At 37.8% G+C, this 19,701-nt stretch overlaps 1 protein-coding gene across 1 annotated transcript in view; it reads left to right on the forward strand.

The window, feature by feature from the left end:
• Positions 1–17,850, forward strand: part of OSBPL3 (oxysterol binding protein like 3) — a 45,560-nt gene extending 27,710 nt beyond the window's left edge. Inside the window, exons 14-22 of the mRNA XM_050892903.1 lie at positions 1,208–1,458; positions 3,359–3,496; positions 6,238–6,301; positions 9,290–9,368; positions 12,078–12,222; positions 13,584–13,728; positions 14,411–14,537; positions 15,109–15,231; positions 16,823–17,850. Of these exons, the coding sequence (XP_050748860.1) occupies positions 1,208–1,458; positions 3,359–3,496; positions 6,238–6,301; positions 9,290–9,368; positions 12,078–12,222; positions 13,584–13,728; positions 14,411–14,537; positions 15,109–15,231; positions 16,823–16,919 (1,169 nt within the window). The 3' untranslated portion in view covers positions 16,920–17,850. The remainder of the gene's footprint in view (positions 1–1,207; positions 1,459–3,358; positions 3,497–6,237; positions 6,302–9,289; positions 9,369–12,077; positions 12,223–13,583; positions 13,729–14,410; positions 14,538–15,108; positions 15,232–16,822) is intronic.
• The last annotated feature ends 1,851 nt before the right edge of the window (positions 17,851–19,701 follow it).

Here is a 19,701-nt window from a genome sequence, read left to right on the forward strand (position 1 = left end):
TATCTGTACTTTGTCACTGTTGGAAGCACTGCTGATGTTGTGCTTATGTCAGTGGACCAGCGGAGGAAATACTGGTTGAAATCGTGCATTTAAGGGCAGTGATTCTTTGGGCACGTGCAGCACAGGAAAGATGTGCTGCCCAGTGCTGTTTTAATTTCTCCAAGACAAAGCTGTGTGAGGAAAGCCAGATGAGGACAGGGGTTGACAGACTGGGGCTATACCTGAATATCTCCGAATGGTAACTGATTCTAGGGCAGGAGCTTCCTAGGTGCTTCTAAGGATGTGTAAAGATAAAATACATTCTTGTAGTGGCAACTATATTCCTCTCTGAAACGAGATTGATGTACAGCTAAGCAATGTAATCACTTCAGACTAGTGCCTGTTGCAGAAGCTTGTAGCTCTATTTTGATCCTGCCACAAATCATTTCATGGCACACTTAGAACTATTTATCCTGTTCCGATTGCTTTGACATAGCAACACAGACCTCAGATACTCATGTCAAGGACTCTTGAGATGAGTCCTTTTTTTTAATCTTCAGCAAACCCATAGCCCCACAGTTACTTCAGCTTTTCCACCTTTAAAACAGGCCATTTCTCCACCAATGTATGGGCATATCTAAAAGCTAACATCACTAAAATTTTTTAAATGCTAAGCACTATGGGGATCACTGTGGAAAAGCCTGTGTGTAAATCTGTGGTGCAGTAAATTTCTCTGACAGGAGTATTCAAAAAAGTAGGAAAAGATAGGTAGGAGTTGTTATTATGCTTGGATCTGTAAGTTATGCCTTGCCTTCTGAGAAGTGTCAACTTAATTGAAGCTCTGTCAAGGAGGGAGGTTTTATGTCCCTTAAACAGATAGGAATCTATCTCTGTTACAAATAAAATAGTTATAATATTTACTCTTTCAAATTCAGTGGAAAGCCTGAGCCTTTCTTATAGCCTTTAAGGGGAAGAAATGTCATTTTTATGCATCTTTTGTAGCTGGCATTTACCTCAGTTAACATACAGAAATTAAAATCTTGTTCTTAACTTTATCATTTTTATAACAGGCTATCTTCAAACCACAAGCGAAATACTTGAATGAATTGTGAGGGTGGAAGGAAGTTTTGACAGAAAAAAGATGGTTGCATTTTAATGTATGTTTGCAAAGGGGATGAAACTAAGTAAACAGTGAATTGTCTTGTTCTGCCACTTCCTTCCTTTTCAGATTGTATTTCTGAAAGTGGAATTGGATGCAATTCTAAACGGAGAACATGTTTACCAGCTCCGTGTCCTAATACAAGTAACATCAGCCTATGGAATATCCTGAGAAATAACATAGGAAAGGATCTCTCCAAAGTGGCCATGCCTGTTGAATTAAATGAGCCACTTAACACCCTTCAGCGTCTCTGCGAGGAGCTGGAGTACAGTGAACTACTAGATAAAGCAGCGCATACGCCTAACCCATTTGAACGGATGGTAAATATCTTATTCCAAATACTTAGTAGCATTCAATATAATTAGAACAGAGTAAATATAAAAACAATCTGCCAAAGAAATGAAGATGTTCTGTTCCATTTTTCTTTTTCTCCCAGCTGAGAGAGGCACACTCGCCAAATGTGTGTCTGTACATACTTACATACCCACTATTTTTGACTCTTCTGCATAATTTCTGTTGCTTTTGTCAGGAAGTCTCTCTCCTCAAGTACCTTGCAGTCCTGCAAGGTTAAACAAAGAAGTAGTTTAGTTCTGTTTTGCAGCTCTTACTCTGTAAGATTAAAATTTTACAGCAAAAAGGGAGGGAGGGTTGAACTAATATACTTCCCTCTTGAGTACGAAAGACACAATATATCTTTTTTTAAGGGTGTCTAATCTGGTAACACATTTGTGCATAGAGGATGCTGGATCTTCCAGCCCTACGCTACTGTGGTATCTTTATAAATGAGCTCCATTTGTTTTATTAACTGGCTTTGTGAATTTTTGGGGTTGATCCGAAATGTTCAGGATCTCAAAACCGGGCAATATGAATGTATGTTGGGTACAATAATGGTGTCATCTTCTGCCAGTGCAGAACCCTGAATTCAGCATTTGGCAAAAGAACAAGAGAAAAATGCATTTCAGTTGTTCTGTTTCCAGGTGCACAACAGCTACTTAATATGTAAGCCCGTAAATAAAGGATTAAAAGCTCTCTAAATTCCCTTAAATGGAAGCCATAGATTGTCCCTTAAACTGAATTAAGCCTTTTCAACTCAATATATCTTATCTTAAAATGAGGTTATTGATGAGTGTAAATAGTCTTGTTATAAATACTGTTTGAAAAGCTTCTTGCTCCATTCTGACACTCTGCAAGGGTTACAATTCAGTGTCTGTTCTCATGACAGAGGGTGTGGCTATTAACTGGAGTTTTTGGTGCATAGCTTTTTTTGTTCTCTTGAGAATATATGTTAAAAGGAAAAGGAAGTGAGCAGTAGTTGTTCATATGGGAGTGAAAAGAAGCCTTTTCCCTCCTTCCCACACCCAAGCATCTGGAAATTACCTCAGAATGGAGTATTCTTTGCCTTTGATAAATTCCTGAGGCAAAATTAATGCTAGCTGTTGCATAGTAATTGCAATAGTTCATAAAAGAGCCATTCTGAAGTGGATTCAGTTTCTGAAATTGTGAAAGGAGAGCATATACACTTTCACAAGATGAGGAAAAGGGAATGAAAAGGGAGAAAAATGGTACTAAAGAGACCTGAATCGAACAACCCCAAATTCTAATTCCTCAAGTTTAGGAGGAATTATGCTTGAGTTGACTGCAAAAATTTGGAAGTGTTACCTGTGTCTTAGTCATAATCGAGAACAGTTTCATGATTAGGTAATAGCACACAGTAGGTAAAAGGCAATTCAATTCAAACTGCATTAGAAATAGCAAACTTGGTGAAAACTCATCCAATACTTCCTGTGCCATGTTTAGGAAAAGGGTAGTTGGTAGATCCATAGAATCACAGACCATAACTATAAAAGCCAGTTATAAAACAAAATCTAACAGTGATTTTTAAGGTTACTGCTTTGAACTGTGTTGCAGAATGCTAAGCTGTTTCAGTTTTCAGAAATGCTGTTTTCAGTTGATGAAATTTGCAGTGTTTGACCCTAATAATTCCATCCCTGAACCATTGAATGACTCTCTGAAAACTGAATAATTCTCTAACGTGTGAGCTAGTGCTTAACTTGCAGGATGCATGCATGTTTGTAGTCTGCAAATGATGGAAAAATACAGAATCCGATGTCAGGATAAGACCTTATTTTTTTTTCCTTCTGTTAAATGAGAATGTATAGCAAAAATTGTGCATGGTTGTGGTAAATTAATTAATCAAAATTCCACATATGCTATTCCCAGGTGTATATAGCTGCATTTGCAGTCTCTGCATATGCATCCAGTTACTACCGAGCTGGAAGTAAGCCATTTAATCCTGTGCTTGGAGAAACCTATGAATGTATTCGTGAAGATAAGGGTTTCCAGTTCTTTGCAGAACAGGTATTGTATGCTGCAACCCTTAGATTTGCTACTTGATACACTGCTTAATTCTAAATGCATGGCTGGAATCCTCTGGAATTAATAGCAAAATACAAAATTGCTTTACATAACCTGAGCCCAGCAAAACTCAAGGGACGTTGCAGAATTACAAATGAAGGAAATTGTTTTTTGAGGAAAGCCTGCTAACTCTGGGATGGAACATGACAACCAACAGCTGACACTCGAGAAGCAAAGGCTGGCAGGCTGCCTACTCCAGTAACTAGATAACTTGGTTAAGTAGAGTGCAATTCCCCATGCTGAAATCTGATCAGGACTGCAACAAGCATTCACATTCTTGTCATTTTCTTTTGTGTGTGATCATTAAAAATACTGTATCTTCAGCTGTTTAATGTCTTCTTTTATAACAAATATATCCCTTGTGTGAGTCAATTAACCACTAGTATTTTCTGTGGCACCATGAATATTTCTGCTTCCTGTCCAAATACTTTGTGGGCTAAGCCTTTCAAATCTGGTGCCACAGCTTAGTAGGGGAAGGATGTATACAACACATCGAGGTCTGAGTGTTTATGAAAATAATTCCCCAATAGGAGAATAATTATTAAGTATGGGTGAAAAATATTAAATTTAAACCAGCCAAGTTACCAAAATAGCTAAGCTTGAGACATATGTTAAAAAGAGATAAAACTTAAATAATCTGGTGCCTAGCAGAGTAAGAATGATTGAAAGCTGTCTTGTTCTGTCTAGACATAAAAAAAAAAAATTACAAAAAGTGCAGTGGGCAAGGGTGTACAACCTAGAAATTTGATCAGAGAAAGCCTTCTAAGAGGCTTCCTTTAGGAAACGAAAAGTGGTTTTGACCACCTCTGAAGAGACAACATTTTGTACATTATGTTTTAGAACTGACAAAAAGGAGTGCTATGTGATCTTTCCTTAGTCTCGGGAAATGTCACAGGCAAGAGTAAAAATAAGGAAAAGAAAAAAGCAAAACAGTCAAAGCAAGAATCAAATTTAAAGTTCAAGTAATGTATCTGGTTCTTCATTGTGTTACTTCAGTTCTAAAATGATGTGTACAGAGCACTGCAGTTACCAGTGTAACATCAAATTGGAGTAACAAAGTGGTGAATAAAGATTGGTACTGAGCTTAATGTTAGATTCAATTAAAGGAAGACATTTTCCCTTGAATAGTGGATAAATCAGTACAAAGGCTACTTTTTCTAAAGAGGCATTTTAATACATGAGGGGGCTTGGGCTGTTAACAATTGTTGTTCTAATATGTGCAATAAGTGACGTGAGTTTACAGCGGTAAAGTTACTGTAATATTATGGGGTGGAGGAATATTACGAAGGGAGGGCAGTATAGGAGGAAAGAAATTTCATGCAGCTTGCAAGCATTAAATATTTCTCTTTGCATCAGGAGCTGTTGCTTATTGCTTGTGCAAGCATTTTGATGCTTACTCTAGATAACTTGTTAGTGCAGATATTATGTAATCCATGGAATAGATAGGCAAAATGTATAAAATAACAGAGGTTCTATTCTACTACTAGAGTGAGTTTAGAATAACTCCACTTAGCACCATGACCTCACTCTGGAATTATAACAGTTTAAGTGAGAGCTAAGTTTAACCCATGAATTATACTGACATCTGGGGTTAATCTGGGTGCAGTATGTGAGAGAAAGAGTGTTGCTCTTGGTGGATTAGGGCATAGCTGAGAGTAATTAGTACTGTTCTCTTTTTTTTTTTTTTAAAACCAAGTAGAGGATGTTCAGTAAATAACTGGATGCCTGCAGAAAAAATGCTCCATAACAGGTTTGCAAAATCAGTAACAAAGAAGAAAGTAAAAGTGCATTTGAGCCATGTAGATGGTTAAGAATTTAAATTCATAGTGGGAAATAGCAATTTGACTTGAAAATAAAGTTGTCTTTGTCAAAAGAACAGTAGGCATTACACATCAAAGAGTTGGTCCTGGTCAGTCGTTAGTCGTGTTCACCGAGAAGGGAGAATTTACAGCCAAGGAGGAGTGGCTGCTTTCACTTTGTGCAGTTACTTTATTATTTACTATTTCCTTTTAATAGTCTGCATTGGGTATTTGTTTATTTACTTACAGCCCGTGCATTGCTATTTTGATGGTTGCCCTAATTCACGTATGTGCTATTACCCAAAGCTGATAAAATGCAGCGCGTGTGGTTAGCGTTTTGCACTAGAAACACCTGGGGTGTCACTACTGCAGTAGCAGAGGTTGCTAGATGGAATTTCATGGCTTGATTTCTCCACTCGTGGCCCCCTCAGAGATGCTGATCACTGTCTCCTCCCTCATAGTCAGGGTTTTGTGGGTATTTACTGTACAGAAGAATTTGGCCCTTTGGTTTTTTTATTTTTGTCTGTGCGCTCAAAGTGCAGCTTCTGTTAATATATGAAGAGGTCCTAAGGGTAAATGTAATTATCACCTTAGAGACAATGTACAAAATGTACAGTTAGATTTTCACTCGATGAACAAAATTCACAGGCCTTTTAAAATAAGTGCTTCCCATTTCTTTCCAGGCTTCTTAAGTCTCAGTACCTTATTAATCTCACTGACTCCCCCTTCAGGACACAACTGCAAAAGGAAAGTAAACGTTCAAATTGTAAATGTCATATATGAATGAAAAATGAAGGGAAAAAAAAAAAAGAACCCGAACCAAAATGACTGTTCAAGTGTTAATATGTCCATCTTTTTTTTCCCCCTTTCATGTCTTGGTATTAGGTCAGTCACCATCCACCTATTTCGGCATGCCATGCTGAATCTGTGAATTTCGCTTTTTGGCAAGGTAACTCTTCAGTCTATCATTTACTTTTACGGTGTTCATAATATTTTCATTGTATGTCTAACATGAAATATTCAGAAATTGGGAAAAGGTGAAATTCCCTGCTTAAATGGTATTAGAATGGCTTTAAGAAATGCTAGCCTATACTTACTTGCATGCTTCTTACTTGGATGCTCTGTCATTATAAAAATGTTCAAGTTTTTTCTTATAACATTAATTGATTATTCTTTTCATGTACAAATATCTGCATTTCTTTAAAATCAGGTTTGTTCTGGGAGGGGGTCTTTAGTAAAGAAGAGTTGTGCCTCAAGCTATTTATAAAACAAACAAGCTAGAACACAGCTTGAAAAACTACAAGTTAAATCATGAGCCTTGGCAGATCTTGTAAACCTCTTCTGGAAATAATTTCCAAAAATGAGCATAACAGCAAGGATAAATATATTTACCTTGTCTTTCTCTGCTGGCATTATTACAGTATGTAAGATTTCGTGCTATTTGACTGGTAATATTGTGTTTCAGAAGAAGTGTGTTGGAGCTTTGTTTGCTGTGTAATGCTGGTGAAGATGTCAGCCAGTCACAGTACCTGTGTCGTTAGATATTTTTGGAGTGTGCACAGAAAATAACTATGCATTTTAACTCAGTTAAAATCCTTCACCCAGAGGTTTGTCAATTTACAATGTAGCCATATTAGAACCTTTAATTCTGTTATGATTGACTGCTGACTTGATTATAGTTGTTACGGATGGAGCCATACTGAGCAGAAATTGGAACTCTGTCATTAGTCTGGGTTTCATTATTCAATATAATTCTTTGCTTTGTAAACAAATACAGGGACAAGAGTTCTTTTGTTCTTAGCCAAAAAGCAGAGATGACCAAAAACTTATTCAGTAACTGAAAACTGTATAAATAAGACTAGATGGCAGCCTGTCCTAATAAAGACTGATGAGACTGATTTGTTTAACACATCTTGATAACAGTTATCACTCAAATATTTTAACACTTGCATTTAGAGAACAAAGCTTTTCTGTAAAGATGAGAGCTGAGAATTTGATCAATGAGAAAGAGTCTAAGATTTGGTCTTGATGAGCACAGGAGACTCAATCAAGGTACTGCAGGGTTTTGGGGGTTTGGTTTGTTTTTAAATGTGGCTAGCTGAGTTTATGGGAGATCTAGACAATGATTTTTTCCAATGCAAAGGCAGTTTGTAAATACTGTGGCCTCTTGTTATGGGGCTATATTAACTTATGTGGAAAGAGTAACATCAAGTTAATCATAAAGGTCGCTTGTCAATGAGGTAAGTTCTTTCTGTGTGCAAAGATCCTTTCACTTGCCATATTGTCTCCTCATCCGAAAAGGAGACAGTCCTCAGCAACATTGCCAGAGTAGTGCTGTAATCCCACCAGACACTGACTTTAGTTCATCTGTTTCAACATCAAGAAATCTCTTGATCATCTGTAGTGAGCCAGAAGACTGGGTTCTGACAGAGACAGTTATTTTGGAAATCGTTTTCCCTGACTTATGAAGCTGACTCTGCTTTTGCAAAGGAGTGTGGACACATGAACAATGGAAATGTAGAATAGAAAGTTCCAGCTATTACAGCATCTGTGCCTGAAGTAGTCTGAGCATAGCTTTGAAATAACACTTCACTTCTCTTTGCTGTCCTAAAATTTTTGCATGATCAAGTTGCGCACTGGTTCCCAAGATGTTTCCCACATACCGATCTCTGTGGGACAGCTTTGCCATTTATGAGAACATAGAACATAACACAGTCTGATAATACATTTTAACTGTTAAACTCAGCAGGGTGTGCCTTTGCCCTTTCTCTTCCATCCCACTGCAGAAGAGAGAAAGCTAGTACAGAATTTGGCTCTACATCATCATACTCAAGGTAGTTTTGGATCTCTTATTGTGCAGTATAGGAATCACAACAGAATTGCTGTCACTAAAGATGCTGACCCAGCATCAAAATTCAAAACCAAAAAAACCAAAAGGTCCTTCTCTCAAGTGATAAGAAAAGGATCATTTTTTCCATGAGGAATTCTGCCCTATGTCCCATTCCAGCCTTTGCAATGGTAGGCAGCTTGGTGTGGCTCAGTCCTATCACTTGCACATATACATTCGGGAGATATGTAATCTCCTAACTACAGTTTGAGCATCTATCTCACAGCCAGCATAACAGCTTCCTCCCACAATTGCACAGGAAACAGTATTTTTGTTTTCCTTGTGTTAGTACTAGCATGTTTTTGAGGCTAAAGATGAATTTTTCCCTCTTTTTCAGATTGGGCAGGGAATGGACTTTCTAGTGTCTAATACAGCAAGGATACTATTCTCCTGAGCTCTGAAGTTACTATGAAAGTTACTGCCTGATTGCCCCTTCTGCCATGCTTCTCTGTCTATGTTTCTTTCTCTTCCAGGTGTTTTTGCTCAATAAATTTGGCTAAACTTGCATTGAGATTTCTCCTCTTTTTGTGGAGAAATGACGTGAGACTTGGACACGTCTTTCTGTGATTCAGACAAGATCTTAAAAGGCCAGTTAAACTTACAGAGGAAGTTGGACTAAATCCCTCTGTAATTTTGTGCCCTTTGAAACATTCTCTTGTTTCTTCACTGTGGATGTTCTTAGTTGCTATACTTTTGTATTTGAAATTCTGCTTTTTTTTTTTTTAAATGTCTGCATTCATTCACTAGCAACTGAATCGCAGAGGAATATATGCTGTCTATAGCTTATTCAAATTCCTCTCTTTTGAAAAAGTTTTTGAGAGAGGACTTTTAAACCTCTGTTACTTTGCTATTTAAATAACCAGTAATGTAAAAAAAAAAAAAAACCAACCCAAAACCATGTTCAAAGGTCCACAGCATTCTTTGAACACTTTTATTATGTTACACTTTGTTATTTTGCATTTCTTGAAAATAAAGTAGAACCCAGAAATAGATTGATTTGGCCATGCCTATGACTAAACCTGTCTTTTTTTTTTCCTCTTCCTCTTTCAGATGTAAGATGGAAAAACAAATTCTGGGGAAAGTCCATGGAAATTGTTCCAGTTGGTACAACACATGTAACTCTTCCAGCGTAAGTGCTGCCGTCATGCATTGCTGTTCACACACAAGCACAGACATGCTTGCACACACTGGAGCCACATTTATCCAGATGAGAACAAGCCGTGCTGTGCCGTATTAGACCTTTGGAAGAATTGGTGATTATGATTTAGTTTAAAAAGAAAGTGAGGAGCGGGAAACAAAAGGAAAAAACCCCACCAAACCAAAACCAGAAGCGTAAAACAGAAGGACTAACTCTTCCAATGGTTCTAAAAAACAAAAGATGAAATAAAAAATTACGCTCCTGTGTATCTTGAAAAAAGCAAAGTTGGTATTTTCATACTTCAGTTGAATTTCAAGCTTCATGCATTTTAAACTCACAGGGAAAAACTGCATGGTAGAGGAAGCTATGAATTCTTTTGCTTGAATATAGGTTTGGGGGAGGGGGTGGTGTTGTTGTTGTTCCTGTCTTTTGTACCTGTATTTGTATGAACCCTAACACCATGGGGTCCTGGTCTGTAGGTGAGGCAGATAGCCATCATCACAGCATAAATAATTATTGTAAGTGATAAATAGAACCAGTTGCATATCTGGTGTTTATTATGCAAGGAAGTAAGCAGCCACTGTAGTTAAGTGTTGAGTATAGTTTAATGTTTTTTTTTTTAAATAAAAATCTGCAGTGTTCCTATGCTGGCTTGTCAGGGTGCCCATTATAGATCAACAAGTAAGATCCCATAAAATTTGGCCTATATCCATCTTGTTTGCAGAACCAGAGGTCTAAAGGTTAAGTAGTGTTCCAATTAAATCTGTTTTCCAAAGAGAGTCTACAAAGTTAATTATTCTGCCATCTGAAAAAAAGAAAAAAGAAAAATAGCTCAAGAATTTAGCACTCATCAGACTAAGCGACTAAGCATGCCTTTTTCTTTTAAGTGGGTAAAATTGCAATATAGTAAGATAGCATCCAAAAGATAAAACACATCATGTTCATAGCGGGTAGCCTAAGCTGTGGAGTGAAAGGTCTTTAGGATGTGAATGAGGGTTCAGAGGCAAGGTAGCGAATAGATTAGGGCCCATGGTGGGCTGATGAACTGGAAAATAATCTGATTCATATGTGGCCTCCACGTGCTGGTTTGTATCCCTGCGTATCTGATATAGAACTGGGTACAAAAAAAGGTACTGAGGCTATAGGCAAAAATGAAGCATTAGTATTAAGGTTATTTGGGGGGCAAATACAGTATTTTTAACATGCGTGATTGTCGTGGTTTAACCCCAGCCAGCAACTAAGCACCATGCAGCCACTGCGCCCTCCCCTGTCCCAGTGGGGTGGTGAGGAGGGAAAAAAAAGTAAAAGTTGTGGGTTGAGATAAGAACAGTTTAATAACTAAAGTAAAATAAAATACACTACTAACTAATAATAATAATATAATAATAATAATTGTAATGAAAAGGAATATAACAAAAAAAAGAAATAACACCAAGAAAAGATAAGTGATGCACAATGCAATTGCTCACCACCCACTGACCAATGCCAGAGCCGCGATCCGCGCCTCCTGACCAACCTCCCCCTGTTTATATACTGGGCATGACGTTCTATAGTATGGACTATCCCTTTGGCTGGTTCAGGTCAGCTGCCCCGGCTATGCTCCCTCCCAGCTTCTTGTGCACCTGCTTGCTGGCAGAGCATGGGAAACTGAAAAATCCTTGGCTTAAGATAAGCGCTACTTAGCAACAACTAAAACATCAGTGTGTTATCAACATTATTCTCACACTAAATCCAAAACACAGCACTATACCAGCTACTAAGAAGAAAATTAACTCTATCCCAGCTGAAACCAGGACAATGATAGAGCATGTGACCTGCAGGTAGGGGCAGGAGAACAAGTTACTGTGGGGTAAATTGGCCACATATCTGCCAGTCTGTAAAAACTGTCCTTGTGCATACTCTTACAATGCAGCAAGTAAAAAAAAGTGATTAAGGGGAGGTAAGGAAAGATTCTAATATCCTCATGGGATGTGTGCGAGGCAGTTGCTGTGGGGAAACTGGTGCTTTGTAAGTTTACCCTTTACCTTACCAGTAGCGACTTGGCTATCAATGCCCAGAACAAATTGTAGAATGTATGTCTTCATGAAACTTTCCTTTTCTTGAGGTTTTAAAAAGTTGTTTTATAAGAACAGCTAGTTCTTTAATAAAAGGTAAAATGTTGTATTACCTATTGGTATTTGTTCATCTCTCCCTGTCTGCTGTCTTCCAGCGTGCAACTGCATCTTGAACTACCTGGTGAGAACTTTTGCTCTTGCCTGAAGCACACACATAGGCTCAGCCTTGAGAGCTTGAGCCAAGCTCATTCCACTCCATAAGTCTTCTGATGACTCTGGTGGCCCACGTCCTTGTGTTTTCAGTTGTCACTGTGTTACAAGCTGTGAAATGGGCATTTCAGCCAGCAGAAGATATTAGAATGATTACTTTTGGATACTTAAAACTGGTAAAGAGGGACAAGTAAATTGAGAGAAAACTGAATTCAAGACCGAAGTTTATAGCAGAAGTGACAAGGGTTTTCTGGGAGACAGGATTGTTGTCATAGGGTTTGTTTTTGAGAAGGTGTGGGACAAGAAGATGAGGCATTCCAGAAAAAAAAATTGTTTTGTGGGTTTTGTCTAATCAAGTTCTCTGCAATTTTTTTTCACAAGTTTATGAGCTCGTTTGAACATGGCATGAGATTTTTCTTGTGTGTATTTTTCTTAGTTTTAAAGACCATTTTGCATGGAACAAGGTGACATCTTGCATCCATAACATCTTAAGTGGGCAAAGATGGATTGAACACTATGGAGAGATCATCATCAAAAATCTTAACGATGACACTTGCCACTGCAAACTGACTTTCATAAAGGTAACCACAGCAGTAACCACAGCAATGTTGGCAGTGCCTTTTCTAACAGACACAGCAGTGGGTGGACACTCTCTGCTGAAGCTCAGTGCAACTGCTTGCAAGCTGTATTTTCCTATAGTTCTGCTGTAATTGCCTGTGATTCTTTGAGAAACTTTAACTCTGAAGGAACTGCTGCTCAGTAGGTAGAGCCAGACAAGAAAGAGAAGTAACAGCTTTCTCAGGTGATTCCACTGGAGGTGTGGGAAAGTATGAGGAAAGGAAAGGAAGAGATATGATGAAAAAACTACTCTGTGTTTGATGAGAGAGGTAGGCACAAGGTGTCTATTGACAGTGGTTTACCACATGCCTCCTACTAACCCATTGGCATGTGCTGTGGTTGCGTTCATTCAGTAACTGTAGAACCAGTGCTTATGTGGGGTGCTTCACCCGATGCTCTTTTCTAGTCCTTTGCAGGTACCTGGAGGAGTTTAAGTGAGAGGTTGTGGTGTTACTCAAAGCTTTTGCTTCAGTACAAGGCATCAAGATATGACTTCCTCAGGAAATGCCCTTATAACTGAAATTAAAATTAGTTTTTGGCAATAAACGACTTCTTCCTAGTAAAGGAAAATCAATGAAAACCTAAAACGATGCCAGAATTTCTAACCTGAGAAATAGTTTTGCAAAGCATGCTAGGAGACTTACCTTAACCTGCATTTTCTGTATCTGATTGCTGGGGAAAGGCTGTGCTTTACATAGAAACAGACCATACAGATACAAGCTAAGTACTTCAGCACACCTATGCAGCATGGCATGCTCAGCAGCAGAAGGGAAGTTTCCTTTTCTTATTTGTTTTCCTGAATACTTTGTGCTTTCTAAGAAGCATTAGGGTGATTTTTTTTTTTCCAAATATTTATTTGAAAGTACTGTAATGTATTTGCAGAGTTGCAGTGGATGTTTAGAGTTCAAATTTTAAAGATTGAGAGCCTGCAAATCTTATACCTTTGATATTGTAAATTGTCTAGAGTGGAGATTACTGTATCAGTTCCTTCTCTGCCTCTTCTGTAAATTTGGGGAAGATGTAGATAACTAAGTCAGGAGTCAGTGTTACCTGTCATTGGGCAAAATTCAAGGTCAGCTATGCTTCACCTAGTACTGCCCCTAAAAAAGGCAAACAAAATAAATACAATTCTCAACGTTAGTATTTTAATAAGCCAATTAATAGTACTAACAGCAGTTGTTTGCATATGATATTGTAATGCACATCTAAATGAGTAGTTTTCATTTCAGAAAACTACTCTACAGCATGGTGCTACTGACATGGCAAAATCACTCACACTTGATCTCTTATGCACCTTTTTTCCCCTTGTTCCTTTTAATTCTAGGCAAAGTATTGGAATCCAAATGCACATGAGATTGAAGGCAGTGTCATGGATAAAGCCGGGAAAGTTGTGCATCGACTCTTTGGGAAGTGGCATGAAAGTTTATACTGTGGGACGACTTCATCTTCAAACTGCATATGGAGAGCAAGTTAGTGATCAGAATGGCTAACGTACAGAACTTAAGATCTGCTTGAGAATAAGCTTACTATTTTTATCTCTTTATTAGGCCCCAACTTCTTGTTATTTCTATGTGGAATATTAGATTTTTGTCAAGCATTTAACATTTACACCAGAAGAATACATCATTTAACTTAAATAATATGGAGAACTTAATCCCATGGCTTCCTGCATTTTCTCCATTCTCCCTCATTTTCATGTTTGGACATGAAGTGGGTATTGAGGACTCTAAAAGGAAGGAAAAAAAAAAGGAACAACCCCCCCCCCCCTTTTGTGTAGACAAGTGTTGTGTATTTCATGTATTAAACATTGGAGGATAGCCCACAAAGCTCAATTCTGTAATGACAGCCATATCTGAACTTCTCCCAGACTTGTGGGGTATTGTCTACTGTAGTTTGAAAAAGCACTATGATAATAGCATGGCCTTCATCACAGTTGTGCTCTGATTCAGCTGAGAGAACAGAAATCTGATTTGTTGCAGTGCAATTATCAAGGGGGATGTTATCTTTTGTCACATTATTAAAAACCTCTTATTCCCCCAGAACTGAGGCCGTGGTTCAGAGATGAACAAATGACTGAGGGGAGCTTGGAATTTTTCTTCTAAAGATAACAGCATTTAACTGGAATTCTGAATGTACTCTTTTCTTTTGTAGATCCGATGCCTAAAGATTATGAACAGTGGTATGGATTTACTCAGTTTGCACTGGAGTTAAATGAACTGGACCTGCAAACTAGGTCATTACTTCCATCCACTGATACACGTTTTAGGCCGGACCAAAGGTAAGAAGTTTTAACTCTTAAATATCTTCCTCAAATGGTTCTTAATCTTCTGTATGCTCACTTTACCCTAAGCTCAGACTATTTTGTGTAGATAACTGCAGTGTGTTTCTATTTCTACATTAATGTGCATCGGAAACAGACATTTTAATCACTTATCAAGAGATGGTCTGGTCATTATGGAGCAGTCTTTCCTAAAATTGCCTCTTGGATGCTTCTAGATAACTGCCTTTCCAAAGATGTTAAAACTTCAGTACTTCAGGTACTGGATGTTGAGCGTACTGTGTTTGAATAGCCAAAACCTGAGACACTTGAAATTTCTTTCTGTGGTGGAATTTCTATTGTTGCTAACTTCCAAGGAAAAGAATCTAATATAACAATGACTGAGCTTGTTATGGGAGTTACTTTTCCTTAAGTGCTTTTTGATAGTGCAGTTGTCTGCAGATGTAGCTGTTTACCTTTCAAACACTGTGAACTGCCTGCTGTAAAGATTAGATTCTGGAGCTCTAGAGGACCTGGCAAAGACAGGGGACAGGAGCACCAATTGTGTTTCTTATCACTGCTGGTGCTACAGGTTTCTAGAAGAAGGGAATATTGAAGGAGCTGAAATGCAAAAGCAGAGGATCGAGCAGCTACAGAGAGAACGACGCAAGGTGCTGGAAGAAAACAATCTAGAGCATCAGCCTAGATTTTTCAGGTACTATATAATAATTAGCATATACTATCATTTATTGAAATTCTTATTATAGATCTGGTTCTAAACTGCCATAGAGCGGGCTCCAGTTTTTTCCAGGTTTCTTCTATATTCTTGATTTTTGTACTTTGGCAATGTAGAACACTCCAGACTTAGTTAAAACTCAGAATTATATATTGCTTTTTCATTAGTGCATCCCTGAATTTCTTTTTAATTTTTTGCCTTGATGGCGATTGGTATTTAGTCTACATTTGAATTTGCCTGAGTGAATGTAGCATCTTTGATTCTTTCAAGCAAGGTGAAGTAGCTGGATTTAGCTTAATTACCTCTGCTGAACTTCTGCTGAATTCAGTGGGATTGCCTTGTGCAGAAGTGTGCAGAGCTGGAGCCTTTCATTTCCAGGGCTATTTTGGAACGTTTCCCCTATTTCGTGGGAGAGAATTATCATTCAGAGGGCACTTTATATCTTCCTGTTGTAAATCAATTAACAGGAGACTTCAGCCATTGAAAGACAGAAATGAATGCTAGTGAGGACATGGCCTTTTTCCCTCCAGCTTCTCTGTTCTCCTGCAGTGGAAGACTTGGAGCCAAGGTGAACGTTGTATGGGCCTATGTATCAGTTAACAGATCTGGTATCCTAATTTTTTTCTGGATAGATAGGTACTGTACTTCTGAGGAACACAGAAACATTTAAAATAGGTGCAAACAGGTGCAAAAAGGGAATGGTTAGACCACTACATGTCTGACAAGCTGGTGAGTTAACTCATCACATGTCAATCACACCTACTAAGAGAACCAAATGTTGGTTCCAGCAGGATAGAGACAAGGTCTAATACTTCGTAATTGTATATTCACAATGGGAATTGTGAATAAGGATAAGGATTTGAATCCTCAGGATGAGCATTTGAAAATTGAGATTTATGCTGTAGATTTAAATAACAGAATAAAGAATTTAATTACTATATAGCAGAAGTGTTACCCAGTGTTAGAGTAGATATGAATTATGCATTTGGCTTACATAAGAATTATGCATCTGGCTTTTCAATAGTGATTTCTCTTTTCAACAAATCACAAGCCTTGATTTACTTAAAAGAATAATTAGCTGTTTTGCCAAAAATGTTGCACACTAGATTAAAAGCAGACTGATTCCTTCAGGGTACGGTACCTAGTGCAATGAGTCTCACCTCATGACTGGGAGCTATAGTCTCTCTTTATGCAATAACCATAGTGAGCCATCTTTGGAGAGGTAAAAGGAAAGTTTCCACTTTCCACTTTCCACTCAAGGCTGCCTTTGAGACCATGAAATAAACCTGGACTGTACTTTTAAGTGCTAAGCGCTGGCATGTGACAGTGAAATAACAGTGTTGATCTCAGCTGAACACTCGGCTACTGAGGTGCATCTCCAAGGCCCCGTGCAGACATACCCGTTCAACTCTCCAAGCTATGTTGCCTTGTTTGAAGGCTGTACTGAGTTGCACTGCACCTGGTTCATGGGCTGGATTGGGTATCTATGCATAGTGTTACATTGCATTACACAGCATATGTATGGAAAATATAAGCTTTACATTTAAGACATTTGTTTCATCTTTGATAGGAAATCCAGTGATGACTCCTGGGTGAGCAATGGAACCTACATGGACCTTAGAAAAGAACCTGGTTTTTCCAAACTGGACAATCCTGTCCTCTGGTGAAAGAGGAGCTAAGTGAAGATATTCTGTGTTGTATTCTTGGATCTGATTTAAAAGAAGTTTATATAAAATATATCTATATATATACACCTATATACACACACACATATAATATATGTGTGGGGCGTGTATATATGTGCAAGTGTGCATATCTCCAGAATTGTGCTTAATTTAGAATCTGATAATTCCTTTGTTTCCTTTACTCTGACTATTGCAGTGATTGTTTGAATGTATAAATACCCTAACTTCTTTTTATAAAATATTTAATAAATAGTACTGAATGTTAACAGTGAGAGGGAAAAGAGGAGCTTTTACACTACTTTTCCAATGTGTAATAATGTCAGTTCTGAGTTAACTTATGCCTTATTGAATTGCATTGGAGACAGTAGCATCAGCATCTCCTAGCTGTGCTGAGAAATCAGAGTGCAAGCCTTAGTAACTCAAACTGTAAGTAGGCTTCCACAGTTCAATGAGTGGTTCAGCTGTCTCTGGGCTGGTATAAATTGCTAAAACAGATTATCAGCTGGTGCTGGAATCTGAGTATGATCTTTTGCTGCCTGTAGAAAAGATTTAAATAAGCTTTTGTTTCTATTAGCTTTCTTCTTAGCATTATGGAAGAGGTAGTTCTGAGCTTACATCAGTGGTTCTGCTGCCTTATACATAAACTGTACCCAGCTAAATGTAGTGCTAGAAATTCAGGAATCGCCAAAATTTTCCACTGGGAAAAATTTCCACTTCAGATTTATAGCCCCCAACAGGGCAAGAGGAGGAGATCCTTTGTATATACTGCTTGAGCACTGACTAGATGAAGAAGCTCTCTCTTTTTCCAGTAAGTAAAATCTATACAGAGCACAAAATCCTGTGCTTCCATAGCTTCATTTGTTTTTTGATTAACCTAAAAATTGCAACAGTAAGACTTTTTAAAAAGTAAGCAAACTGATTGTTTTAAGCTAGAAATTTTTCTTAGTATTTTGATATTTTCTACCTCTTAAGAAATAAACAGCATATTTAAGATCTTATATTTAAAAAATGACCATCTGCCTTATGGAGAAGTGTATGGAGTCTTTGATCTTCCTCTGTTTGTTTGTTATGTTCAGATAAATATTCAAGTGTCTTGCACTAAATCAATTGCATCCCTTTCCTGTAATTTTATACATATGGCTAGATTTGTGAAACTACTAAACCATAGGTCAGAAATTTAGCAGGAAGCAAATGTAGCAGAAGTCGCACTTGTGAATGAAGATTATAGAGATGGGCAGTATTTTTGTTTTTTCCATCAAATCACAATGCCACAGTCATTAATAGAATAATTTGCATTCCTACCTATCTGCAACTCAAGCCTGACCCATGATTCTTCAAGTCTGTTCTATATGTCTGTGACTCTCTGGCAACAACGCAGTTTCCAAGTTATAGATCTACATCCTGTCACCACCACCACCCCCTTTTCTTTTTCTTACATGCCACTTTAATGACACAAAACAAACCCAAATGTTCTTGGCATGTTGAACTGGCTTATGACTGGAACAACTGGACATGGCACGGATAAGGGAGACTCCTAGGGGGACTAGTAGCTTAGAAAAACTTGCACTTTACTGTGTGCTGCATTGTTCTAAAGAAAACCCATTAAAAATGGATGCATGTATTATATGTAACATGAAGGAAATACTATGAATGCTTCCATTTTGAACCAAATCTGTAATGTCAGATTAGATGTATATTTGAATTTTGCTTTCTGTTACCTTGAAGCCCCATTGTCGTAGAGGCAGATGAATGCTTTTTCACCATTTTTCACTTTGCCCAGGAACTCTGCCTCACTATCATTTCTGTAATTTATTACCAAAGAAGTTATCATAATTCTTTCTATTTAATACGTCTTTTAAAGACTTGACTACCACGCCAGCAGCTTACAACAAGGCAAGGTTCACATCAATATGAAGACAAAATCTGGGCTTTGATTCCAAAGGAAATCTTAACCTTTGCGGGCTGTTTGGCTTTTCAAGGAAAGTGAGGATCTCTTCATGGCTTGTTCCCTTCCTGTGTTTTATTCTTGTATTAACTGTCAAAACTTGGCACAGAAATGAGTTGATATTTGTAATTATCCTTGCTGTTGGTAATTACCATTTATATTAAAAATAACATTCATTTAACAACAAAAGAGGGTAGGGGAAATTAAAAAAAAAAGCTTCTAAGAAAGGGAGCAAAATTTGTGGAGGATGCATTAAACTTGCTCATTGTCGCATTTGGCAGCTACTGTGATTACTGTCTGATCTGATTGCTGGGTTTGTATTTTCTATGTGTGGAGGGGATTTCCCCATACTTTGTCATATGACCTAATAGTTGATAGCATCTGAAATTAAAGGATTAGAGGCCAAAAGGCAAAGTTAAAGAATTGTAATCAGCAGGTGTTAAACAAAACTAATCTCATATTGGGTGTTTGAGTCATGATTTTTGAGAAATCAGACTGGCAGTGTTGCCTTGTATCTTACAATCTAAAATGTCTAAAATACATTTGATTAATGACAAGAAGCATTGGGCTGAGTCGTGCCTTATATAAAATTTTCTTCAGCAAAATTCCCATATCAAGAAGGTAAACTTCAGAATTTTACTATCATCTCCAGAAAAGTAATGCCTGAGAATAATCCAGGGCATTTCTTAAATACATAAAGCAAAATCATTGCACAAGTAATAGCTCCTTTTGCAAATCTCTGATACACATCTGCAAACACGATGTAACCAGTTGTGAATGATCCTTAGACCCCATGTTTCCAACTGCAGTATAGTTGTC

This window comes from Gymnogyps californianus, chromosome 2, assembly GCF_018139145.2.
Source record: "Gymnogyps californianus isolate 813 chromosome 2, ASM1813914v2, whole genome shotgun sequence".
Lineage (NCBI taxonomy): Eukaryota > Metazoa > Chordata > Aves > Accipitriformes > Cathartidae > Gymnogyps > Gymnogyps californianus.